The 27,637-nt window shown below is 38.9% G+C and overlaps 2 protein-coding genes across 4 annotated transcripts in view; one reads left to right on the forward strand and one right to left on the reverse strand.

Moving 5' to 3' along the window:
• Positions 1-8,512, reverse strand: part of COL4A4 (collagen type IV alpha 4 chain) — a 68,378-nt gene extending 59,866 nt beyond the window's left edge. For 2 of the 3 annotated variants that reach the window (XM_064720598.1, XM_064720595.1), the window contains exons 1-4: positions 8,204-8,512; positions 3,102-3,290; positions 2,213-2,252; positions 303-380 (exon numbers count right to left, since the gene is read on the reverse strand). In XM_064720598.1, the coding sequence (XP_064576668.1) occupies positions 303-380; positions 2,213-2,252; positions 3,102-3,157 (174 nt within the window). In that variant the 5' untranslated portion in view covers positions 3,158-3,290; positions 8,204-8,512. Of the gene's footprint in view, positions 1-302; positions 381-2,212; positions 2,253-3,101; positions 3,291-6,304; positions 6,496-8,203 lie in introns of all 3 variants that reach the window. The other variant, XM_064720596.1, reaches the window with a different exon arrangement.
• COL4A3 (collagen type IV alpha 3 chain) overlaps positions 8,449-27,637 on the forward strand; it is a 54,576-nt gene continuing 35,387 nt past the window's right edge. The window contains exons 1-12 of the mRNA XM_064720599.1: positions 8,449-8,555; positions 19,473-19,529; positions 22,520-22,609; positions 23,206-23,250; positions 23,734-23,778; positions 24,073-24,135; positions 24,847-24,900; positions 25,710-25,736; positions 25,950-26,027; positions 26,906-26,968; positions 27,446-27,481; positions 27,585-27,626. Of these exons, the coding sequence (XP_064576669.1) occupies positions 8,475-8,555; positions 19,473-19,529; positions 22,520-22,609; positions 23,206-23,250; positions 23,734-23,778; positions 24,073-24,135; positions 24,847-24,900; positions 25,710-25,736; positions 25,950-26,027; positions 26,906-26,968; positions 27,446-27,481; positions 27,585-27,626 (681 nt within the window). The 5' untranslated portion in view covers positions 8,449-8,474. The remainder of the gene's footprint in view (positions 8,556-19,472; positions 19,530-22,519; positions 22,610-23,205; positions 23,251-23,733; positions 23,779-24,072; positions 24,136-24,846; positions 24,901-25,709; positions 25,737-25,949; positions 26,028-26,905; positions 26,969-27,445; positions 27,482-27,584; positions 27,627-27,637) is intronic.

Here is a 27,637-nt window from a genome sequence, read left to right on the forward strand (position 1 = left end):
TTTACTTGTATGAGGAATTACATCTGTCTAATTCCTAGACTGATTTCAAAGAATCCCTAATACAAGAAAGGTACCATGATTAGTAGAAACTCAATTAGAAACGGAATTCTTTACAATCTTAGGTTTCTTCAGTGACAGCTGTACTTGACACCAGTGACAGGATTATACAGTTTGTCAAATGTGTTCATGTCTGAATCTTCGTTTATTGATTTATCAACCATGTTGATTTTCAGGAATAGAAACGTGCACAAAATGAACAGTATTTGCAATAGTAATTATAATTATCACTAATCACAACTTACCCTTGATCCTTTTTCTGGAAAGCACCGACAAACTGAACAATCCTGTCCCCCACATGGATCAATATATGCATATCCTCCCTAAAAATGGAAAGGTTATGGATTTATCAATGCACAACAATTACATCATCAAGTATTGTCAGCTGGACATATTAGCTAGTAAGGTGATTTTTCAAGCCAAAAGATCTCTCATCAACATAAACATGCTGGCAAGGTAGAAGCAATAAGTAAAAGCTTATTACTTGTTGGTGTAGAAGGTGGAAGACCTTAACTACAAGTTATGTTACATAACTAAATATTACAGCCAAATATAACTTAGGAAACCAGCTGCACCTGAAATAGATTTTAACAGAACCAGAATTTAATTTGCAATAACGTACAATTTGCAATCCATCACATTATTTTAGGAGATTGTTCAACTACAATGAAATGATAAAAGGCAAAACAAGGTGTAGGAGCGAGACATTCACTCAGATATAAAACCTTGAATTTAATTCTTGTCTATTAAATGAAACTAAGTATATGCATGGTGTAATTATGCATTGCCTACTATTAATTTACTGCTTGTAGTAAAAATTTGTTATTTTAAGAGTATAGAAATTATTGCTTTTTCATCAAATTGCAATGAGAAAAAAACCTATTCAAGGGGAAATGAAAACACAAATTGTAAGTTCAGTAGATCTTGTGTGTGGTAAATGAACATGATATCACTGTTCTTTTCTATTTCTCCCAATGCAATAATAAACATGCTTCATATGCACTTATAAACTAAGTTGGAATGTCTACTAAATAGCATTTTTGAGTAAAATGGTGTAAATTATTAAAGATAATTTTAAAAGAATTTTAACAAGGAGGTAAAATATTTAAAAATAATGTAGATAAACAAGTAAATGGTGATAAAACAAATATTTCCCCAGTGTGGATTTTCATAATTATCAAGGTCAAGATTGTTTTGTTACTGGTTTTAATACCCAACAGAACACTATAGGCTCATACTTCAGTGTTTCAAGGAGAAAACTCTGACAAATATTAGATAAGGAGGAAAAATTCTGTTCTTTCTATCTATACCATTTTTAGAATATCTGGAATTCCCAAGCCTCAGAACAAGAGGGTATGATGATCTCTCTCACACACTACTTGTCTTTCACACACTGCATTTCCCATGAAATTACTAATCTACTCTGCACTAGTCTCTCACATAGTTGTTAGAATCTTGCCTCTCCTGGAATGTCAATAGAATACAAGCTCCCAGTAACAGAACTATTATCCTTTCTTCTGATTGAACCGTTATTTTTAAAAAATATTTCCATCTTCAATAGCTCAAATAAAAAGGGATGAGTTTGGGGACAAAAAATAAACTGTACAAAAAAAGAGCTTGTAAATATTTGACAGAATACAATGAGGATGGACTTGAAAGAAGGTAAGGGCATTGCAAGCATAAGAGTAATATAAAGGCCAGTACAGACAGGATAATAAAGTAGATATTGAAACTATACTATGTGTGAAAATTTGGCTTCAGAGAGATGGGACTGTCCAAAGAAGCCAGTTTAAGATCTAGGTTAACATAGAGAGCAGAATGAAAAGCTAGAATTGACAGGTGCCATAATGCAGAACCATTAGAGAGACTTTATGAGGAAGGAGATAGACTCAGTGAACAAGGGAGGATTTTTTACATCCAGCTTTCCAAATGCACCTCAAGAAGACAGAATTAGAATATAGGAAAATCTGGAGCATAAAATTGCAAATTAGAGAAGCTGAGTAGCAGAAAGGAAAGACAGAACCTCAGAAATACAGAAAGGAACATTATAGTTTTCCCACAGAACTATTGGTCATTTCAGTGCATGTGGTGCTACTTGTTCAAACTCTACCATTCTATCCCTCACATGCCTAAAGTAAATATCAATGTCACTTACCCCATCAATTCCTTGAGTTGAAAAAATTATCAGCAGCCACCTGATTTAAAAGAAGAAAACTGAATTAAAGCTGGCCTCAGACTTCAAACCTTTACAAAAATTTAGCTGGTAGAAAGTGGGAAGTGATCAAATGTACACATGATTCAATGCTGTTTGGGGTCACTACATAGTGTTCCTATAAGGGGTGCACACCATCAAGAAATGGCCTCCCATGCTGTAAATATTTTGGATTTGTGGGGCTGAGTACAAACAGATAGGCATGAACAAGACTATGTAAAAGTCATAAATCCCTCTTGTAACCTATTTCCAATCCCACAATTACAAAGGGCCAGAGGGGACCCATTCCAGACAGGTTTCTCCATGGACACCATGAGGTGAAGACTGAGTAGACACTGGAATGATCTGCATCCACCTTGAAATCAGTTAGTTGGTGCTGTTTTCTTTTGCTCAGAGAAAGAGGGCAAGAGAGTAGAGAGGAAAGCCACATTGAGAATAGCCACATGATTCCAGAGCAGCTGTTAGGGAAGCCCAGCTCCATGCCAACATTGCTAGTGATGGCTTGTAAAGTTTACCAAAAAAAATACTAAAATATAAAGTTAGCCCAAAATTTCTGCAGCAATACAGAAAATAAGCATTCTTTTAAATGATTATTAATGCTAATATTATTTTTACTAAGAACTAAGGTGTCTACTACTTATATGAAAAGATAAATTAGGTACAGCTATAGCATACAGACTTCTAAGTACTATTCTACAGGATACAGTGAAGCCTATTTCAAAATTACTTCAACTTTGTAAATGTCTAGGTATTTCTTATTACTGTTAAATTAATAGCTAAGAATATCTCTCAGTGAATCTGGTTTAAAAATGTAGTGATCTGTAAAACTCACCAGGCAGCTGTGATAAGCCACTTAATCCGTTCAAATGAATCCTTTGTTAATGCCATTCCTGCTGATTGAGGATTTGTATATGCAGCACTTCTTTTTTCTTTAAATGGCAGGTCTTCTCTTTCCTTCTGTTTGTGGATGGTCTATAAACACTGTTCCATACTGGTGTTGTTTTCCCCTCTGAACCTGTTTCTATTAAAATATACATCCAATGTACACATGAATAATTACAGGAAAACCAAAAATAAGACCTAACCATTTGTATGTGTTACACTGCATAGCTTTGTGTTGGCGCTACATTATATTCTTCCTATTCAGGCCACATTTTATTTTATCAGCAATCCAATTATTTCAAGGGGACTATGATGAAACTGCAGATTCACATAAAAAGGGGTACAAGATTTTAGCCTAGTAAAGATAGTCCTCATTCTGTGTATAAAATAATGAACAAAGAGAATCTTGCATCATTATTTTTTTAAGTTTTCATAGCCACCATTTCAGTTAAAGTCATTAAGACAAAAGATGCAATACCCATGAGTAGTAAAAAACCTCATGAGTAGTAAAAAAAACCTCAAGAAAGTATTTATTATAGTTTTAAGACCTGACTGAGCAGCAGCATCTTTTGCAAACTGGGCTGGACCAGTGTGTGCCGGCATCTGAGCAAAAGAGGACCACTCTGAATGCAGAATAAAACATATGCATTTCAGCTAAGAGTTCTACCCATATGCATGGATGGATGACAATCACTGGACATCACCTAGAGTTTTTCACTTTATTTTTAGAACATTTTTTCTACAACTTTTGCCAGGATTTAGGAAGCTGGAAACTCTGTGTGCAGGACTGACCAGTGGCCTCCACAGTCCCACACAGCCAAATTTTGCATATGTAAATTGCATACCTAATACATAATTTGCATACATAGTTCATCCCTGACCAATGACTTAGGTCCTACAGTTTCATTTGCTGCTCCAATCTTTTTGGAAACTCGAGCCTTACAAATCCAGAGACAGGGCCAGGTCATGTGCAAACTCCCTTATGCCCCAAATAAAAAAGAAGCTGCAATCCTTTGTAATAAGGCATGTCTGGCAAATGAATCACACTGAGGGTTATTTCAAACTGAGGGCTTAAGGGCTGGGCTTCTCCCAGGTTAGCACAGGTTATCCCAGGCTTCTGCTTTTTAGCACTCTAGTGTTCCAAATGTGGGAAACAATTTTGAGGAAACTGAATACTGTCGAGAGTGAATTAACAGGGGTTTGCTTCCTTTGGAGAAGTTTCCTGAGCAGGGAGTAAGGATGTGAAGTGCAGCAAACTGGCAGCTCTCTGATAGCTGTTCAGGCAGCAGCCATGTGTTTGTTAAACACATGAGGGTACAGTTCCTGAAACATTACTGTTTTGCTTTCTATTATTTGATAGTGTGGCATCTTTCTAACCAGAACTAATCTATAAATAATATTGACTCCTGTGTGTGTGCACAGTATATCCAAATCCCACAGTACTAAGGGGAGATATTGGAAGCTGCTGTGCCCTGACTGATGAATAAATAGCCTAAAGGCAGCCAGTCCAAGCTGCAACATCACTCTTTATATGTATTGTACAGTACTCCATTCATCTGTCAAATTCTTACAGTCTTGCTGTGCCCCAGTTCCCTGTCTGTAAGAAAAGAAAAAAATAACATCTCTAATAAAAAAAAATATTCCAACCGCATTCCTACCTCACTGATTTTTTACATTAGTAAGATAAACAATATAAGCAAAATTGTGAGGCAATAAAATATTGCAGGGATTGATTGCCTCAAATGGAAAATCCAAGTCATAAAGTGTTGAGACTTTGCAGAAATGTATTCCTTTTGCCCACTATCCATCTCATTATTTAATTATACAAACAGCTTCTGAAAATTAAGAAGAAAATAAAAAAGAAAATTATATTTGGTACATTTGCTTTGTATTAGCAGCGAAACTTTTATTTTCAAATTAAAATCCATTTTGATCCAACCCATTGACACAGTTTGAAGTAATACTTAATGCATGAGTGGAAGACTTGCAACCCTCTGCTTGTTATTTTGTCATGGCTATCTAAACGCCATCATTTTCTGAACAAGTTGAATTATTCAGTAGCTAATACAATAACAGAAAGAATACAAGGTTTTGTTTAGATTGATGTGTCAAATTGATCTCATTTTTTATGTTTTTGAAGCAATCACAACAGTTACCTCAATAAAATATCCCCAGGATAGCACACTCACTGCCACCAAAGGAATAGATTTCACATGACATCACCAAGCCTCACCTCAGAAAAGAGAAGGGGAAAAGCTGGCAGTATAACATAATCTAGATGTTTACTTTCTAGACAGGAATCAAGAAGCAAGACAACTTCATTCTCAGTAACTCTGCTAAAGAACAGGGGACATGAGCCATGGTTTGAGGAGACACACAGCTACAGTTATTGAGGTAAAAAAGAATTAGAGCAGTCCTAACTGTATTTTCATTACATCCAAAGGAAGCAACCTCATGTGCAACAATACCACACAAGTTCCAAAGCAAGGATTCAGAAGCTGTGAAATAAAAAATGGGGTTGTGTGCTCAGTTTTAATGTGGTTCTTTTATGCATATAATTAGGACAGTCATTTGAAGTCTGTGAACATATATGCTGTTTTCCATAGGACTTCTGCCTCATTTGTGATGGACATATTCAGTACTCTCTCCATCCTTTCCAATAAGTCCTGGTTTTTTTCATTTACAGTGTTCTATAAAACTTTGCACTTCATACTAAATTCATACAACTTTAATGTTTCCCACAAAAATATTCCCAAAAATAGTATTATCCTTTCTTTACCATAGAGAACCAAAGAAACAAAACCAAAGTTAAAGTAATTAAGTATCAGTTACTGTAGAAAAAGACAAACTTCAATTAGATGCATCTTTCAATTGCTTTCTAGAATTAAGGTTGTTCTCCTGTGTTCATGTACTGGTGCTTTTGTTGGATTTTTGTAAAGGCACCTGCAGGTATACGTTTTGGCACAACTGGTAATAAGCTGGACAGCTGTTCAGGCATACAAGATTGTCTGAGTTTGTAGCTCTTGGATAATTTCATGGATTACAAGCAGTATCAGCAACACTGTGCATCAAGGTTCCACAGGCTTTTTGTGGATGCACACTGCCCATGATGGCAGTGCTGAGCAGTGGGAGAACATCAGTGGCTGATCTTACCTGTGTAGCAGCTCAGTGCTCCTTTGGAGTCATGGATCTGTCCTAGAGACTCACATAAAGGCCTGTATGCTTCTATGTGACAATCTTAGAGTGCAACATTACTTGCTGTTTCTTAAATATAAACAGACAAAACTCCCATTCAGCTGAGCCACTTAGCAGCCAGCTGCTCAAGGTCAGTGAAGGAGGTGGTTCTGCAAGTGAAGAGGATTCTTTTTAAATATTTTGATTCAACCTTATTGATACATCTCCCTTGTTAGCACTTTCACATTTTTGCTTTGAGCTTGCTGACTTTTTTAATTTCCACACAGGGTTTTCATCATTTGAAAATTGACTCAGTATCTCTTTATTATAGCAGTGTTTCATTCACTCAGTATTCTGCATGAGTTCCTTCCCTGCCCCTAACAGTAGTCTGCCTGCTTTCATCTGTTTCTTCCAATAACTCACTGGCATAGTATTCAACAGCTCTCCTTTTGAGTACTGTCTTCTTTACAGTGAGATCTGGGGCATTTTGCATTGAAATTGTCATCGTTTCAGAGGACTGATCACTCTCTTCCACTGTAGTTTCATTTGCTCTGACTTCATTGTCTCATAGACAGCTTATGCACCTTTTGTTTTCACATTTGTATAAATAAGTGTCTACTACCTTCTCTCTAACACCAGTACTTCTCATGTTAAATTCCAGCAGTGGATACTATTTCTTCTACATGGTCACCACCAATCTGGCCTGAAACCAGAGGAATTCTTTCCTTTTCTCTCCATACCTTGCTGTCTATACCAGCATGCTCTCACAGATATTGGATAGAGTAGTTTTACCATGTTGCTATGTACAAGATCTTTGGTACTGAAGATGATGCTCACCTCCTCCTGAAGCATGTTCTTACTGGCACTACCAAACTTTTTGGAAAAGTCACTTCTGCTAACCAGCTTTCACAGCAGTTTTCATTAGGGGTTGAGTATGGTCTACTGAGCAGAGATTCAGCTCTACTCTTGTGCCTGTCAGAGAAGCTGTTTTACAAAGCTCTCTGGCTAGCTTTCTGCTCACAAAAGCCTTTACCTTTGTATTTCATTAATACTCCTAAATTTATACACACCTAATATATAGTTGCTTTTGCTGTATCACTTTTAGTGCAAATAAAAGCTGTAACATGGGATTTCCTGTATTAGCATCCATGAACACTACAGAGAAGATAAGGCTGCTGTGGCTGGCACTGCCAGCATGCTTTCCAAGTTTGCACCTTCTCAAAACAGCACTCCATATGGTGAAAGGTTACCTTGAGCATGCAGCACTTTTGTCAATAACATAAATGTGACAAACATTACACATTGCCGACACTTTACAAATCACAATTCTGTTCGCAAAAGCTTTTTATCATATTAGGTGGAAACCCTGAGGAGAAACATTTCTCGCTGCTTTCCATTTATGCGGTGGGGCAGCATTTTGCTCCCTCTGGGGATTTCCTCTGTCTCATAAAGAAAACACTCGGGGGAGCGGAAAGCGCTGCTGAAGGAGCTCCGGTCCGTGCCCGGGAGCGCCCCAGCAGCGGCGGGATGGCGCTGGCAGCCCCGGCTGCTGCTGCCGCTCTCCCGGTACCGCCTCGCTGTCGGCCGCTCTCACCGTGCCCTCCTCCCCGCCGGGACCCAGAGCCACCCCCGCTCCGGGGAGCGCACCCCGTGCCTCGTTCGGGCGGCGCCCGGGGCTGGCCCCTGCCCCCCTCCCGCCGCCGTTCGGGGCTCCCACCACCTGCGCCCTGACAGCGGCGCGGGCGGGGGACGGAGCCAGCCGGCAACCCGGACACCTCCCGCTGTCCCGGGACGGGGCTGCCCCTCAGCGCGCTGCCCAGCCCCGTCCCGAGGAGAGCCAGGTGCCCCCGCCCGAGGCTGCCCGTCCGCGGCGCTCACCTCAGCTCTCAGGCGGGAAAGCCCCCGACACTTCGCTCACTCCATGCCCGCTGAGGACGGACGGACGGACGGGCGGGCGGCGGCTGCCACCGCTGCCCAAGGCACGCGGGGGGAGATGAGGGGGTGGACGAGAGGGGTGGCCGGGGCGGGGCCGCGACCCGGGAGCGCCGAGGCGGGTGCGGAGGAACCCTCAGGCCAAAACCACGGGAGGGCAGGAGGGGGGCAGAGTGGAAGCGCCCCGGGACGCCGCGCAGGCAGCGCCGAGGGGGGGATGGCCGGCGGGGGCTGCCCCGGCCGCCTGGCGCCGGTGCTGCTGCTCGCCCTGCTCTGGCCGGGCCGCGCCGCGGCGGAGGTGAGTGAGCGCCGGGACGGGGCGGCGGCGCCGGGGCCCGCGGAGGCTGCGGCGGGCCCTGGGACACGGCGGGCTCGGCCCCGCGCTCCCCGCTGCCACCGCGCTGCGTTGGCCGCTGGTGGGGAAGGAAAGGTGAATGCGGGTGTTTCAAGTGATGTACCGCGTATGCACGGCCGCGCAGGGCGAGGGGAGGCGAGGTGAATTGAGGTGAGGCGCATCTCGCCAGCCGCGGGGCACCGCTACCGGACACCTCTCCGGGCGGGGATGAGGGCGGGAGAGAAGGCCGTGCACAGGGCACCGCGTCCCGCTGGCCTCAGGAGCTCTCCGCCCTTCCAGCTGACGGGACGGCACGGGGTGGGATGGGGGCTCCGTCCCGTCCCCAGCCCGGGAAGCGGCTCCGGAGGCCCGGCCTGCGGGCGCGGGGGATGCCGTGAGGGAGTGGGCGGCCAGGATGGAGCCCTGAGGGAGAGGATGGCCCTGAGCAAACACCTCCGGATCGGCCCTTACTCTCTGGACCACCTGTGCCTCCTTCATGAGAAAATCATTTAAGAGACTTGTCTTTCGTGCTTAATGACAAGCGTCCATCACCGTTTGGTCAGTAAATTCTCCTAGATCATGTTGTAGTCTTTTCTGTGCCTTTCTCCAGTGTCTGGTACATTTGGATTGTACATTCGCGGCTGGGAGAGGAGCAGGCAGCTGGGAGGGCACACGGCTCGGTGTAGCTCTCAATACTTCTGGCAGTTCCAAACAGAAAACTGCCGGTCTCGGTCAGTTTCTAGTAGACATCAAACACATGAAACTGACACTTTTAAAATTTCTGATAAACCTAAAGCACGTGAAACTGACAGGTTTAGTAAATTTCAAGTTCTTTCTCCCATAAATAGTCAACAATCTTAATTTTTCCTTGTATGAGTAGGTATTAGTAAAGCTCTAACACCATACATGAAAATTTTTACTGCCTTTCAAAATATTTTGAAGTTCACCTTTAAAAGGAAAAAATGTGGTCTTGTACTTAGCTGTTGCTAAAGCAGAGCCACATTCTACTACAATTATTGAAGCAGTCTAATTAGTAATAATGTTTCTTCTAAACTCCTGCAGCTCTTTCACTCTCCCATTCTGGGTGGAGTGTCTGGAAACAGCATAAGCTCCTCATCCAATATGTTGGGCTTTTTCATGGCACTCTAACTCCACTGGCAGTCAAGTTCAGTGATTTAACAAAGATTTAATTGTTTTATTTGTAATGGAATTAAAATACCTCTTAGTTCTTATGTAGAACAGAGTTACCAGATCTATTTGCAAAGTATGTGTTTTCTGCAGAGTTCCTTCAGGCTCCATCCAGATCGGGATGTGGAAGATGTGGAAAATTAGCAGCTCAAGACCTGTGTCTCTCTTCTGCCCAGTTTGTTGGTTTTTGTTCCTTTCTCCTCTTCCTCTGCTGATACCTGCCATCCATTGCCCTTGCTGCTCTGAAGAGGTGGATATCATCATGTGGATGGCTGTTAGCAAGCACAGGCTGTGTTCTAGGAATGCCCCCCCTCTCCCACAACACACACACTTTTTCTAAGCCTCTCTTCTGGCAGTTTTATCTAAACTCCTAATTAAATATTAGTGGCTGCTGTAATTGACATGAGGTAATTGATGAATAAATTATTGCATCTTGGCTAAACTGTTCATTGCAAAGAAATAGTATAGTTAATGTTCTAAAATCATGCTACACTTTCATATGAAAATAAATTGATGTTTGACCAGCAAGCAATACTTCTGCTGTTTGCATCAGAAAATTTTAGGTGTAGTTTATTCCTGAAGACAGGAAAGAAAATTAGTCATTTGTGACTGCTGCTGTTTATACAGCAAATTTTAGTCTTTGCAGCTCTTCACAGAGTCCAGACTTCTCTGTCCTTAGGAGGCTGAACTTTCTGGCACCTGCTAGGGAGTATTATTGTCTGCATTCTTGGCCACTGGCATGCTCTAATCACATCTTCTGAAAACTCAGCAGAAGTAGCATCTTCCCATGTCAAAGGCCTTTCAGCTTCTTTGATCAGCTTCTTTCTTCTTCCTTGACTTCAAACAGTGGTGTTATAATTATTCTGATTTTTCTGCTGTTCATTTATATAATTTAGAATCATCACTATAATATGTTCTCACTGGGTACAAGATTCTTCCTATTCTTCATCTTTTTTTCTTTCAGAAAAAAATGGATTTGCTTTTTCATTGCTTCATTTTGTCTAACAGCACCTGGAAGTGATAGTGTCTTGGTGTACAACTCAATTAATTCCCTTAAGAGTGCCCTGTCTTTTGATACCATTTATGCACTTCTCTTACATCTTCAAATTAAGTACTAATCTAAAAATATTCCCTGAAATTTTGATGTTTCAAGCGACATGTTGTTTCATTTTTTCCTATTGGGAAAAATCCCTTGGTCAAGTTTATTAGTACTCAATCGATCTTGTGGCATTGATCATTTCTATGATGCCATCATATTAGTGTTTTTCAGAACAAGATAGAGAGAGTTTCTACTTCAGCAAGATTACTTGCTTGCAAGTTAGCTGCACCTCATCTTACTACCACTTTTTAATTTGTATTGTAAATACTGTTGCAATGTTTGTTAGCTCACAGGATTAAATTATGTTGTTATGTTTTTGCCTCCATTGTGACATTTGATTTTTCTCATCATGCATTGGAGGCAAAGGGAACATAACAACCTTGGTGACTGTAAGATCTGAGGAAATCTGTTTTGCATTCTCTTCCTCACTCATATTGTTTGTGACTAATGCAAGTGTTCATATTTCACAACTAATTTCATTTCTCCCAAATGTTAGAATTTGCATGCAAGTACTTAAAATGAATCTTCTTTGCTTCCTAATAGCAGTATTTTTTTCCCCTAATTATATGTAACCTATACTGCTGTCACAAGTAGATCTTAACTGGCTCTGGAAGGGAAAAATGATGTTCTACTTCAGCCCATGGCCATCTCCAAGGCTGGTAGGAATGGCATGCAGGCTTTTTGTGACCAGCAATCAGTGTTGGAGGCACCAAGTGTCCTGGTGAGAATGTTCCTTGTCTGACAGCCTTTGGAGGTTCTTTGTTGCACAAGCAGCTGAGAAGGGAAATGTGCACCTGAATATACAAGAGAGTTCACAAAGCATGTTAGATAAACAAGTGCTTTGTGAAGTGCCCTCTTTGATTTGGTTAACGTGATCCCAGCTCCAAAGTCAAGGAGGGTGTTACTCTGAGAACTGGGTCCAACTTCTGCTAGACTCTTCTGCTCCTGATTGCCTCTACTTTTTTTCTAGTTCAGCCATAACCTCCACAGAGAAGCAGCCCAATGTCACAGCACTGCAGAGCAAGGCTTTTTCTACCAGGCCAAGAGAGGCAGGATACACTAGCAGAGTTACCCAAATGTTTGTGCATCAAAATTGATGGATTTCTGCTCGTGTGTGCTGCATATTACAACTGAAAGATGAACCTGCTTAGATGCCCTAAGTAAACACCTGTAAAAATTGAACTGTTGACACTTGCTGCCTTTTCTAGAAAACCTACAAGACAAATACATATTTAAGCAAAAGACTAAAATTCAAGTTATTTTGCTGGCTGAATAATGCCATTAAAATTCTTAGAGTAGGCAGGTTCTTTCTTCACTGCTTTGCATTTCATAGAGATTTCTGTATCTTCTCCATTTTATTTATGATCTGTGCTAGCAGTCTCTTCTGCAATACCTGGAGCTGACTTGACATAACAGATCTTTGAAACAAAATACTTTGCTATTAAGTGTGACCAGGATGGGATGTCCGGTCATCTGTTTTACTGTCACATTCTCACCTTACTGCCTAACAAAGTAACACTAGAAGTATGTTGGCATGGATTACAGGAGCCTAGGAGGAAGGTGAAATCAAAAAAAGACTTTTTCCTTAACTGTTTGCAGCCTCAGTCTCTCACAGTCACACTGAAAAAGTTCCATTTTGTCACACCTAATATATTTTCAGTTCCATTTTCATTATTTGTCTTACCCATTTTGTGACAGGGTAGGAGTCTCACAGGTTTGCAGGTTTTCCATTTTGCCTGGCTTATTGAAGACCTTTTAACTTGGGCTTTGTGCTGCATTTTTCCACAGGCTATTTTGGAGGAAGCTGCAGGAAGAAGTGTTAATTTTTTTTAATCTGTGAAATCACAGAGCCTTTCAAATAAGGAAAAACCAAAGCGTGTGCAATAAGCCTTCTCTGAACAAGCTACTGTTGCTTTCATTGCTACTTGCATCACTAAACAGAAGATGCACACCAGGAATTTTATGAATATACAAATATACAGGCCTGAGGAGACGAAAATTTTAGTGAATATCATTCCCACACTCAACAGCTGGGAAGAAATACAAAATGTGTGAGTTAATGATACCCATATTGTGGTAGGTAAGCAAAAATTCACTAGTTAAATGGTGTGTATTCTTTGTTATTAGATTGCTCTTTTAAGGTGATTGTTAGGAAGGAAGAACACGGATGAATAAGCTGATTAAACACCCTTAAGAGTTTGCTACACAAAACAAAATTGTGTGGCCTGAATTGCTTAGTCTTTTTTTCCTTGGGGAAAAGAAAATATTTATTTCTGTTGTCCCCATGTCCTCTTCAAGGTCAGGAGAAGAAACCAACCCCAGAGATGGAGCTTTTGGCTCCATCTTTGTAGATTTTACACATCTGAATATATCAGGAACAGTTTGGTACCATTTCTGATAGTCCTTATCACATCAACTTCAACCCTAGTGAGATGATTTGTAGAGTAAGGTATGGGTCATTATAAACATAAATGTCAATATATTCTATGGTTTAGAAGGACAAGCATCATTCTTTTTGTCTAAGAGAGAGAAATTCTGTATCTTTATAGACCAAAAGTAATTTACACACACACACCCTCCCCAAAACAGGAGATTTGAGAGCCTCAACATAGAGCCTTTCAAAACTGCACACAACATACCAGCTCTACTTGTATAGATACTGATTAATTTTATGCAATGTCTACAAACTAGGCCTTAGTGGCCATTGCTACAGAGCTCCCAAATCATTTGAGTTTGTGAAAACTCAGTGTCTTTGGGTTGTTCTGCATTAAAACTTTTTATCTGTTTTTTCCTAAGGCAATGATGAAGATATGGGCTAAGTGAAGATTGCTAAGCCCTACTGTTCTCACACTTCCTCACTGATAATGAGCTGGAGAGAAGGGAGAAGCTCAGTAGAATTAATTGTGCTGTATCTGCTTGCAGAACGGTATGGTTGGCACCATGGCAGTTGCATGTGGAACACACTCCCAATGACACAGTGGTGTGTTTTCCTGGATGAACAATTATGTTACAGTGGTTTCTTGGAACTTTTGTACAAACAGGCTTATTCACAGAACAAAAAAAAAAAAAAAAAAAAAAAAAAAAAAAAAGATAGGCTGTACAGTAAGTATATCAACAAAACAAGAAGCAAGAGATATTAGAAATTCTCTGAAAAATTTGTTTTCATCTAACTTATGCTGTTTAACCTGAGGTTTATGTTACTGAGTTTTTATTGTGGTAAGTGTGGATACTTATGAGAGGTTTGTCTAACACTGCAAAACTCTTGTTATGCAAAGTTCTTAACCAACAGGGTTTTGCTATAAAAAGTAAGAGATTTTTTTCAAAGTTCTTTCCATCTCTGAAGTGAAAAAAAGGGGCTCATACACCTGTTCCCCTTGGCATAATGGAAAGTTGTTTAAATGTTCACATACAGAAGCTTCTTCCATTTCTCTCTACATGTCATTTAGCTTAGTTGGTTCGAAATACCATTATAAATATATCTTTATATTACATGAATGAGCAAATCCCTCATAAAAGAGCTCATACCAGTTTAAAATTAAGGATTTAAAGTAAGGAGATTCTTATCAAGTTCAGATAAAAATGTATGTTAACATCCTGTGACCATGGATGTATCTGTAAATTAAACACAAAGTCCTACTTTTATGAAGTGTTATATTTTCCTGTGACCACAAATGTTTAGGACTTCTCTCCTGCACCTCACACTGAAAGCAGCACATACCCAGTAATACAAGGCCTGTGTCACCAACAAGGCATTTTGATTCAATAGCTATTCCCTGAGCAGGGTTCCCATTACAGGTGCTTATTGGAGCTTATTCAACAGCTGAGCTGCCTGCAGCATAGCAGTTGTCTCCTGCTGTGTCTTTTAGATCCAGGCTCTCTGTGTTGGGTGCTATTAGTTAAGTTACAGGTGTATTTCTTTATAATGGTCAGTCTGAATGAAATTATTTTCATCCTGTGCTGGGTATTCAACTGGTAAGCAAAATGCTGTGAATTGTGATAGAATACATGGCTGTTAACAGGAGTCTTCTAAGGTAGGAATGTCTGGCTGCCTTCCAGTTCACAAGTGACTACACAATGTTTCAGGGTTTGGGAACTGACATATTTTCCTTCATCTCATCATCTCCTATTTCTGCTCTATGTTGTCTATACTTATTGAAGGCTTAATAATTTGGTTTTGTTGGACTGGTCCAGCAATCACTAAAAAAACACAAAGTTCTTCGTGGTCTTTGATAATTTTAATGAATTCATGTTTGATGCTTAGAATGCATGAAAAACTTTTAGTATACTGATTCTAATTGTGAGACTGGTATTTTGTTTTGACAGCAGTGTTTTGGAGTGAGGGGACCTCATTCTCCAGGACCTTGCACGCTCCATGGTGATTTGCAGTTGTGCAACATGAGGAATATGCTGCCAGGGTCACGTATCCACCTTGTCTAGCTAGAATTCCTGACTGTGCTAATCTAGATAAGTGTCTTAATACAGGTGTATCAGAAGAAAAAGATTTTCTTTATACAGCTTTTCTCACAGTGGGAACCTTTTTTCTATAAAGCTCTGCCCTCAGATCCTCTGGTGCAGGTTAGGATAAAAATTCAAAACTGTAACTGTATCCAAGCTAGAAACTCTAGCTACCACCATCATGTTCTTCAGAAAGTACATTTAACATATGTGCAGCATACCCCAACACAAATCTGTAGTGTGAATAAATGGTAGAGCAAAACTTTCCACTTCTTGTAATCACAATGTATTACTCCCACCTTTATTAGATGCAACAGAAAACAGGTAGTAGAGAATGAGTGAAATGGGCCTTTTGAAGTTTTAAGCACTGTATTAACATCAACTGTTGGAGCAGGGTTGTTCTGTGTGCTCAGTTGTGATTTATAGACACAGCTGGGATGTGTAAAGTGATTGCTCTGCACTGAGACAGCCCAGGAAGAATTCAAAAATCTCCATGTGTCAGCAGCCCTTGAAAATTCACAATCAAGACTTAAAGGAGCTGGCTCACTGATACATAATTTTTAATAAGTATTTAAGAGAAATTACAGAAAACTTGAAATTAGCTGGTAAGTTAGTTCCACTTAGGACCACTGTGATGACATGCATGTTTTCAGGCTGCTCAGGACATCATTAATGAGCAGAAAGATGGAAAAGAATAAAAAAGTGGCATCACAGAAAAATAGATATTATCCAGTAAGTCTTGTTCCACATAGTGATAGAGTTCTAATTTAGTGAATCTTTAAGTTAGGAGATAAAGACCTAATGGCAGAGTAGGTGAGATGCTAATAAGTATCAAGTTTAAATGAAAAATTAGTTTTTTAAAAATAAGTCAGATCAGCAGTTAGAGCAACCAGTGAAGGAAAGCAACAGCTCCATCACCCACTTGAGAGCCACCTGGGCTATTTTTACTGTCCGCAGTAATTAATGGATATCACCTGCACTTCTTTTAATTCATTTTAAAATACCTCATGTTGCACAGTCATCTTTCATTTATGTTAACCAGGATTTACTTCGGGCATCAGTGGAGTTCACCCATGAAATTAAAGACCAGTCAGGCCCAAAGTGCAAACTTAAGCCCCATTTCAGCCACTTCACTATATTCCTACACATTAAAATTAATTTCATCTCAGCTTTCATCTCAGTATCTTTATTACTCATCCTGTGTGCTCTTGGTCTAAAATATACTTAAAGAATATGGTGCTTGTTTCCTGCAGCAACACATTCTGCTGCCTCTCTGTCCTGGACGCAGTATTTTTAATACAAATATGTATTTTGAAATTGTAGCTGAGTTACCCTGATCTTCTCTGGATCTGAAAAAACAAAGACACTGACAGTTCTGTCATTGTATATATCATTCAAAAAATAGATCAGTGGAGAAATACAGGATCATCCTCACTTTGGCTCTGTTCCTCTGTATTCCACCTTCCTGCCTTTAAACCATTCCTGGTAGGACTGTGCTGCCCCACCAGTGTGAGTGGCAGCACTCAGCCTGTGCTAGTGACAGAATAGGAAGGCTGCCATTGCTTGCTCCTTACATTAAGACTTTGTCACATCCTTTGGCATATTCATGTTTGATAACATCTCTAAATACACTCTCTGACATTCTGCATGTAACCAGTGCTACTGGCAAGGTGCTGAGAACTGTGTAAGATTCTCTCCAAATTAAGTTGCCACGACTGCAGTGGCTGGAGTAGCAGTGCCGTGCTCAATCTACATTAACCTTTGCATGGGTGACACTGTAATCTGTAGTATGTTATTTCTTTCTTCTTTCTGTGTCACTTCTTAGAGGAATTATGTGAAGGAGAGGACTGGAATACTTTCTAGGCAGTTGGTTAAGTTACTCTCTGAATCAGGAGCAGGAAGAGGTCAGAGCCCCATAGAATCCAGCCTCATAGAGTAGGAAGGGCAATTCAGTGTTACAGATAAGGATGCACCCACTGAACAAAGCATTAACCAGTGCAGTAAATGTGCCTCAGCGTGTACTACCAGAATCATGTATCTGTTTAATATAACACTGTAACTATCACTAAAAACACTTTGGAGAAGAGCTCCTCTCTAAATTACTCCAAGTGCTGTGGGGATTGAATTTTGGTTTATTGGTGAATTGATTTGATTTGGTAATCATATAATGATCTGGCTGTATCCTTTGACCTAGATTTTAGATCAAAAATATTCTTCATCTAAATATTTGAAAGAAATGTAAATTATTACAATGAAAATCACAAAACCAAAAAACATGCAGTAAACCTGTGGCTTTGGTTAATACACTTATTTATATAGATGTTATTGTGAGAATTTTGAATAAACTGTTAATACCTAATATTTAGTTTCCTTATCTTATAACCTGGAAACATCATATTGGGTTTTTATGATCCTTTTATAAAGGAGCTGCAGGCATCTTGGAAGGATGTGAAAGCATCCTGCAGTATAAGTGAGCAATGATTTTTTGGTTCAAAGCTCCTGTGCAGAAGGCGTAATCTAATCTTACATAAAAAATCATATGCCAAAACATTTAGTATTATCCAGCTAACTGACTGTGTAATGTTAAATCATTGGTCTTTTCAGTTTAGTTTAGAGTGATATGTGTACACAAAAAGACCTAAATAGATCTGAAAGCTTACTAAAGGCAAATTAAACACACTCTAAGCATTCTGACTTCTTGAAGAGCAAAGGCTCTCTTTCTTTCAATTGTTTATTAACTTAGATTAATTGTATAGTGTCATAATTTTCTACATGTTCATGCATTTCTCTTCACATTGGATCATCTTTGATTATAAGATAAAAGGATTTGTTCTGTATCTGTACACATCAAATCTTCTGCAGATTATACCTGTTATGGGAGAGTAATTTCATTTTTGGATTTCTCTACATGTCCTGAAAACTGTGCTTCGCATATAGATGCTGGAAAGATTTGCTTCTAGTTTGCTTTCACATGCAGGAATAAGGTACAACTCCATGAAGGTCTGTAGAATTATAATGGTATATATCTGTGTATACATCTTACCTGGAGAACCTGCCCTTTTTATATTGCTTAGCAGACCTCTACCAATAATCAGTTTTGAAGAGAATGCTTTGGGATGCAAAGTACTGTCATTGAATAAGGAACAAGAAAATCAGTTGTCTTATAAACTATCCCAAATTTATTTTGAGATATACATCACTTTATTCACTTGTATTCATGCTTAAAGGCTTAAAATATCTTTCATATAACTGACTTGATGAATTTAGATTATCCAGTACCAGACTGATTGATCTCACCAAGGAGAAATCAGGGTACTGTTTGTTGTTAATTCTGCACTAGTTCTTATTCTTGTATCCCTGGTGATATAATCATATTGATTAATCTAATAGTAAAGGTAGCATAGTTAGGTGCTTTCTGCTTCACATGATACCTTTGTTTTCCAAATTTCTGATTCAGTACCACTTGAATTCTACCTGTCAGATCACAGTAAGAGTGAGTTTTCTTTAGTATGACAAAGAATTAACTACTTAATGTTTGCATTTCTTTAGAAATCTAGCTTGAAACATCAAGTAGCCACCTATTGATCTGCCCATAAATCAGAGGCAGACACAATAATTTCTTGAGGATTTGCCCTTCATAGACAACTAGTTTTAATTTCTGCTTTCTTTTGTTAATGAATGTTTAAGTATCTGTTCGCTGGAGGAATGCTCCCTGAAGCTGTTTTTAAATTGACGGATGACATCTCCCCTAAGTTCAGCCACCTAAAAAACAAGCCACCACTGTCAGGAATTGCCAAGTCCATACAGAGCAGCAACTACTTGCAACATCTTTCCTCCATCATAAAAGAAACATAAAAGTTAGAAATTTTAAACACTGTGATTGTTGTAATGTGAGAAACTGTAGTGGGTAGTTAATTCTGTCTGCAAGATCTCACCAATGCTCTTGTTTGTCTCAACAGACAATACAGAGGAATAATGAGCTCTGCCACTGTTCTGAATTGCCTCTTCACAAACATTTTTTTATATGCTGTATTATTTGTGAAATAATTACTAAAACCACTGAGATCTTACTTGCCTCTCTCCAAACAACTCAATGAGAAAAAGAATTGTATTATAACGTTTGTATTTTTGTTTTTCAGAACTGTGTATGCAAAGGTAAAAGTCCCTGCTTTTGTGATAGCACAAAAGGTAATAAGGTAAGAACAGATACATTTTCCTTTTTGAATATTAGCTTATATACTTGGAAATTGTTGGTAGATTACTTCAGTTGATATAGTGAGTGAATTTAGTTCATGATGGTATTTGGCCAATAGAATCTACAGAGAATTATAACCTTACAAAGTTCTGTTAACTTTGGGGAAACTGTTTAACCAAGCCTTTTCAACTGAATTTTTTTTCTACATTATTATGTTTACAGCACTGTGTGATGTTTGGACACCAGCAGAGCAACTGCCCAAAAGCACCAGGTCTCTTTCACTAACCCCTAACAAATGCCATTGCCCTGGCAGCTGCTCTCCTGTTATAAATTTCATGATGCCATCAGGAATCTCATGCTCAGTGCTTCCCTCTCTCCATCTCTGGACCCTGCCCACCCCCCTTTGCCAGTTCCTGAAGGAAGCTGCACACACTGGCATCAAACAGATAGATAAACTTCTTGCACATCAAGCAGGGCATGAGTTTCTGGGTCCTAATCACAAACACCTTGCCAGCACTGAAGGAGCAGCAAATCCATCAGCAGTAACAGATCCACAGCTCTGCCTGTTGCCAATAGCAGCTTGGCAGAGGCTCTGAGTGGCTTTTAGAAAAACCTAAATTACACAAATGCCAAAAATTCTTTGGAACTCCTGCTCGCTGTTGGAAGAACAACTGATTCACAAATGAAAGGGGCATTATTGAAGAAGTCATGGTTGCGAATTAGGTGAGCCATGAACACAGGAGTTGCCATACTTAACCTTATCAACAGATTTCAGACATCTATAAAGATCTAGGACTGTGGTTAGTCCCACTGATTGGTCCCATCTGCTTTTATGAAGTTGGAGAAAATTTATCTGGAAGTAAATATGCTCATTATTAAAATATATATTAATAAGTGGGACAGGAGAATACTAATATTTTTAGTAAAATCTCCCTGTTTATTTTTCATATTACTAGTTGGTCTAACCTGACTTTGTCCTAAATGTGAAATTGAAACCAGTTGAAAACCTAGAAAAAAAATAAGCTGCCCACTAAAAGAGAAATATTAATAAGAATGGACACCCACAACTTGTCTTTATCAGTTCCATGGAAAATAACTGAACAATTTGTGGCTAAGAGTAAATAATTGTTTAGACTGATGAAGTTTTACATGCAGAAAATCAGGATAATGGCATTAATCAATATGTTTTGGTCATTATTCAGTGTTTAGAATTCTCCAACCTGAAAATCCTCAGATCTTGTTGATCTGCTATGAAGAAAGTGTAGCTAAAATTGCCTTTTCTGTAGAGAGGGCAGTGAAGCTGTCAGGAGAGCTCTGGATTCAGCAGCACCGCATGGCTCTTGGCACGGCAGGCAGGTGGAGTTTGGTTTTCCTGGGAGCTGGCACCGACCCCCTCCAGCGGCTCATCCTGGGATAGCAGCCATCCTCCTACCTTGGGATGCTGCTACAGGACAAACAATAGAAATAAACTATTTTTATAAAAAGCTATGTCAATTTATTATATAGATCTCACACTCTCTTTATAATGCAATTCTTATTTCATATGTGTCAAAGTATTATGAGATTACATTCTGTCTTGAGAGATACAAATATATAAAATTACTATTTTTAAAATTTTTATTTCATTCAGAAGCTATTTAAAATCTGGGGAGTTTGTGGAATTTTGAGGAGTGAGAATTGGTGCAGGGAAAAGCCAGAGTATTTTGGCTTCCCAGAGACATCTCTTGGCTCCTGTCTTGTACATCGAATAGAACACTCAAACTTTGTCACAGCAAAATTTCACATGCTTTCTTTGTATAACTTTGTATAAAGCAATAGGAAAATTGGCTCTGAGAGAATTGATAATCCCATTCTCTCTCTCCCATGTCATGCTGTGATGTCTTGAACCAGCAGGTCTTCACTGATGTAAAAATGAGCATGCTAAATGGCTGCTGTCTGAAGGGCTGAAACACCTTTTCCATGAGCTTCCAGGCTTGAAACATATAATTTAAACCAAATTAAGACTTGCATCTTCTATATTTAACTAAAAAACTGAAAATGCTCCTTTCACTCTAGCTTGGCCTTCTGTATTCTGTTTCTATGCCTTCAATTTTGTTTCCTTTAGTTTATTTATTTGAATTTGATCTTTAAAAAAAAAAGTGAAAAAGTAATTTGATTAGATTCAGAAAAATTTAAGATATTTGTCATGTAAAGCAAGGGGGTTTTAGTCTGTCTGAATGGTTTTGTTGCATTTGACTCCCACTGTTTTCTTCCTTGATTTTCATGAAGAAAAATTGAACAGATCTTGGTTTGGAACTGATCTTGCTGTACAGCAAAAGCTGTAGGCACACAGTTTGTGGTGATTGGGATGGGCTGAGCCCCATTCCCAATGGGCACAGCTGTGAGCAGCAGGTGAGCAGCACTGCCAGCAATGAGCCATGGAGTGCCCAGGGGCACTGACCAACCACCAAAGGGAACAGAGGGCACACAGGTGCAGGGCATCAACAAGAGGGGATAAAAGGCTGGGCTAAAGAACAAGAAGAGATGATTCCTGAGGCCTTCTGAAGTGGTGTGGTGTTACTCTGAATGGGTTGAATATTTCTGGTATTGTGTGGTGATGCTCTGTGTATTGTGGTCGCCTCAACTGCAATGTGTGCTGTGGCACAGGCTGTGACAAGCAGCCATTTTGTTGCTAAACATAATACAGAAATATTAATAAGGAATACATATCAGCTGCTTTCTTAAACTTTTTATGCTGTCAGCTAACTTCCATACTCTAGAAAATCCTGAGTACTATCTTATGCTCTGATAATTCAGCCATACATACAAGCACGTGGTGCTGAGGCAGCCCAGAGATGGACCACAAAAATGGGTCAGTGTTGGCAAGGGCAGTGGATCTGCCACAGCAGCAGAAAGCCAGGGGGTGCTGAAACTAATGAATGCCTCAGAAATAAGCTGTCAAAAGGAGAATTCATGGATATTTGAAGAGTTTAATTATTTTAATGTTTGCAGGGTGAAAAAGGCTTTCCTGGTGTTCCAGGCCCACCTGGTCAAAGAGGCTTTCCTGGTCCGGAAGGGCCTCCAGGGCCACAGGGACCAAAGGTAGGTATGTATGTGAGACAGAGAGATACACACAGAGAAAACTACGGTGCTTGACAGTCAAAGTTAGCTACGGCTGTCTAGACTATTCTGTTTTGCAAAACCAAACCAAAACCTGTCTCAGAGCTCCCCATTTGGTAGGGATGTTGTTTGGTCATCAGCTGCAAGGGTCATTTTTACTGCATCAGAGTAGAGCTGATATGACCGTGGCTTTGTTGTCAGTTTTCCACTGGCCAGCGCTAAAGCAGCAGAGACAATGAACATAGGTCTAGACAGATTTTTGCAGCATACCTCAGTTTTTGTCTTTGTATCAATTAACATCTTGACATTTGTTGCAGAAAAGAAAGTAAACAAGCTACTAATGAGACAAATACAAAAAATAGATTTAAGAAAATTTGAAGGGAAACATGTTTTTTAAGATACATCTTGGCCTGTTTAGGAAATACCTGCAGTATGGAATGGCTTTATCTATTTAAACAGCTGACTTTGTGTGCACATATCAGTATTGATATTGAAAATATTGTGTGTATTGTTGACATTTATGTGCTCTTTCCCAATTGAAATGTACTGAAAAACATCACTTTCCATTTTTGATCTAGGGCTCTCCAGGGCTTACAGGCTTAGTTGGACCCAAAGGTATCCGAGTAAGTGTTTGTATTTTAAACAAACTTACATGTATTAAATGTCATGCTAATTGCCAACTTGGTTCAATAATTTGTGAAAATAAAAGCAAAACATTATGCCTGATTTCAAAGTATGGTTAAAATTTATGACACAGTGGATGTTCTAGTATTATTTGTTTTTAGAACTTTTGCCCTTTTTTGCTGCACCTTACATCCAAGGTTGTTGCTGTATGTATTTAATATTTGGCTATGCAGTGAAAAAGTCAAACTAGAATACAACAAAAAGTTGTTTGGGTTTTTTCCCTGTGGGCAAAACCAGTGTGTGTTACCTGTGTGTAACCATTATGCTTGGTTCACAGTCAGAAGAGTTAAGGAAGTAATGATTTTTTTTAATAGAATCATACTTGCATTCATAATCTTGATATGATTGTAATCAAAGAAAAATTCCCTAATAAGCTTTTGTTTAATATTCATAATATTATTTCTCTTGTTTAATATCATTAGGGAGTCCCAGGAATACCTGGATTTTCAGGTCCTCCAGGCCTTCCAGTAAGTAAAAATGAAACTGATTTAACCATTTCTTCCTTACTTCAGTCTTTAGTGCACAATTATCCTCAGCTCAATGTGCTCACTCTAGTCTCAACATCAGCATTGTCTCTGTCAATTGGCCTAGAGATAAAAATCTTGGCATCAGCAATTCTTACTCATTGTAATGATTTAAGAACCCATTGTAATCTGTCAAGTCTTGTGAAACATTGCTCCAACATAAACTCTTTCAGTGTTTCTGTAAGGCAATATGAATGTACAAAAACAAAGCTTGTGTCAATTTTGTGCTTCTTTTAGGGTGAACCAGGAACTGTTGGTCCTCCTGGGCTCCCAGGTGTTCCAGGATGCAATGGCTCAAAGGTACAAACCAAGCTGAGTGTTCTGGAGATTGCATTTGGCTGTGCATGGGAATGGACAAAAAGCGATCTAAATTTCCCCCAATCTACCACTTTGATTTGTTCTGCTTTGTGACTTTATCAGTTAGAAAAACTTGTGTCATGGGTCCAGAGAAAGGAAAAGTGCTACTTTTTGTGCAAAATAAATACTTAAATAATACATTCTAATGGCCTTGGCTAAAAGATAAGAATAACATTTGATATTTTGACAGATAATACTTTTTTCATTAAATCCAGGAGACCTAATCAGTTTTGTCCAATGTCTCCTTTTGTTGCAACGGGTTATAAAGAAGATAGTTAATCCATTTTATTTTGACAGTATTAGCTTGCAGTTGGCAATTCATAGATCCTGAAAGTAATGAAGTGAAAAGGCTCAATGTTAAGTAACAGATTTACCAGGTTTTCTTTTCTCTATGAGCATTCTGAAAGGAGTCAGAATAATCCCTGTTACAGAAAATTATCAATTTCTAGTGAAACTGTGAACTAATCTAAACTGTCTAGGATAGAGGTCAAGCTGCATAAAATGCAAGAAAAATCCTCTTTTAGCAAAATACAGTGGTCATGAACTCACAGTGCACTTAGTGTGATAGCACAGAAAACTTCTGTGGTCATTTGACAAAATCAGGCCAAATAATTAACCATAAAATGCATTAACAGTCACTGTTACTACTTTCAGGGTGACCAGGGATTTCCAGGTCCTCCAGGTCGAAGAGGTGCTCCAGGCCTTCCCGTAAGTGTGAAATTCATGATTGTGTGCATTCCCACCACGCAAAGCCAGTCTCTGAAGGAGAATAAAGCCTCATGTTAGCTCATGCACAACAGTTGAACTATATAGGTATCACCATTTTATTAATATGAAAACTGTGTGATAAAAAGACCAAAGTTAAAAGTAGTGCTTTATTGTCTACATGTTGGGCCTCAACTTCTTAGCTAGTGACTGCATGAAATTCATTGACTGGAGTTAGCTCTCATGGGAGCTCATAAAAATTTACCCCTAAAAGTGTCCACGATATATTTAATAGATTGCAGTTTCTGTTCATGCCTAAATATCTTTGAGGAAATAATGGCTTAATTAAGTCATTAAGAACCAAGAATTAAACCCAGAACTTCTCACTCTGGGTACACTGCTTTGATCCCAGGATTTGAAGGTTTTTTCACTGTAGAAATGTGTTTGAAAGAAACTTTTAACCAAATGGAAAAGGAATGCTATCTTTTTAAGTTCTAGTGGCTTCACATCTACTAACTTATAAATATGATTTTTATTTTACCAGCTTTGCTGATTTTGTTTATTCATTTATTAATTTCAGGTTTCAAAGCTGTTCTGCCTTCAGTTGGAGAGTTGTACCTGTGAGATAGGGCAAATTGTGTAAAAATAGTCATTCTTCTTAAATTGAAGTTTGACCAGTAAACATGAACCTGGCTATGCACCTTCTTCATGAAAATAAATCACCTGAAGAGCACCAAGCTTAGACACTATTTAGAGGGTGTTATTTCAGCGCATTTATTTTTCTGTTTCAATATGATTGTTCTTCTTCCTAGGGAGTTGCTGGTATCAAAGGAGAGAAGGTCAGTTTTTTGCAAGATATGACATGAAATATTTATTGGTTATCAACAATTTGTGTGTATCTTTTTTAATAGTAGAACTGTCCATAGTAGACAGTTTCCATAATTATGCACTTCTGATATTACTTATTTCCCTACAAACTGTATCAGAAGATTTGTTGCACTACAGAGTTCTACAGCATAACTTTTTATGTTTCTTTTCATCTAATTGTCCAGGGGTACCCTGCAGAGGGATATAGCCAAGAGTATGGTGCAAAAGGTGATCCTGGATTACCAGGAATGCCTGGTCTCCAGGTAACTCAAAATAACGGGTGCTGAGATAGATATGTATAAAAATACACAGTTATACGTATAAACAGTTTCTGTAGAACATGAGTATATATTAAAATTGTTTGGTATTTTACATTATTTAAGTGTATTATTTACTTAATATAGATACAGTGTTTTCTACAATTGTGTCACTGATTTCTAAACCAAAATCAGTCAGTTTGCAGACCAGTCAGATTGCAGAAAAACAGCACTTCAGGTAGGGAGAAAAACTGGTCACAGATCTATGAGTTTACCCCATCACATATAGAATAGAATAGTTCAGCTGGGAGGAACATATAATGGCCATCAAGTCCAACTGCTAAAATTCCCATCGAAGTTAAGACTGAACAGGATAGACCAGCTCAACTTCTAGAGTACTAACAAAGGAAAGAATGGTCCATATTTCAAGAATGAACATTTTTCAGGGGAAGGCAGGGCTGACATTTCTTCTGACTATTGGAATAAACAGAGAGCATTGAATTAAAAAGCAAAATGTTTCATTTTCCATTTCTTTGAAAAAAAAAGCTTTAAAGTATGGGATTTATTGCATAGAATATTTGAAGGATTGAAGGCTTATTAGAGGCATTAATAGGACCATATGGATTATGAGTCCACATTTCCCAGAGGACTTACATCCTCACTTGAGTAGTTTAGTTTTAGAACAGATGTTTTCTCGTGTTTCAAAACATATGCCAAATAATGAAGCAGTGTGGAAGAATTACACTTCTGTTTCCCTGATACAAGAAAAGGAAATTCGAAGCAGAGCTGCTCCTCTGTTTCTCATTCACTTCATTGAATTTGTTGTTGTATTTTGCTCATAATCTTGCCAGGAGATTTATTCCTGTTTCTTTTTTAATATGCAGGGTGCCCAGGGTGCTCAAGGATATCCTGGGGAACTTGGACCACAGGGCCCTCCAGGACCTTTAGTATGAATTTGTTTCACTTGTTACTTTGACCTGCAATTTCCCTTAAACCCCTATGGAATTACACAGATACAAGTACTTGATTCTGACTTATTTGAGGTCTAGATGCGTGTATGTAAAAACTATGTTTTTCTGCATGCATCTGAATTTTTTCAGTTTCTTTTGATTATTTTTATGCATGATAATTTCTATATTTTCAGAAGCATACCTTATCCATGTAGGCATAAATTTTAATTTTTAAATAACTATTTATTAATTCACTTTAAACACTAATGTGCATAACATTGAGAGATGCATATGTTTGCAACTATACTGTGTAAACAATCTGTCACCCACTGACAATAGCTTGCGGTTGTAAAGGTGGAGGAGAGTAAAAATGGATGTAAGTTCTGTGGAAGTTGGATACTTCAAAACACCTATGTGAGAGACTTACAAGATTGTAAGTTTTTTAGCTGAGGAATTTTTTTTCATGTTTTGTAGGGCATGCCAGGAAAACCAGGACCTCCTGGACCTAAGGTAGTCTCAGACTGGTAAAAAAATGAAAACTTCTGTTATGTGTAACCTGTGTTTAAGTGTTTATAAAATTTAAAAAAAATAACATCTGGGGATTTTTTTTCAGGGTCTTATGGGACTGAAAGTAATAGGCGCCAAAGGAAGGAAGGTACTTTCATA

This window comes from Zonotrichia leucophrys, chromosome 9 (assembly GCF_028769735.1).
Source record: "Zonotrichia leucophrys gambelii isolate GWCS_2022_RI chromosome 9, RI_Zleu_2.0, whole genome shotgun sequence".
In the NCBI taxonomy this organism is placed as follows: Eukaryota; Metazoa; Chordata; class Aves; order Passeriformes; family Passerellidae; genus Zonotrichia; species Zonotrichia leucophrys.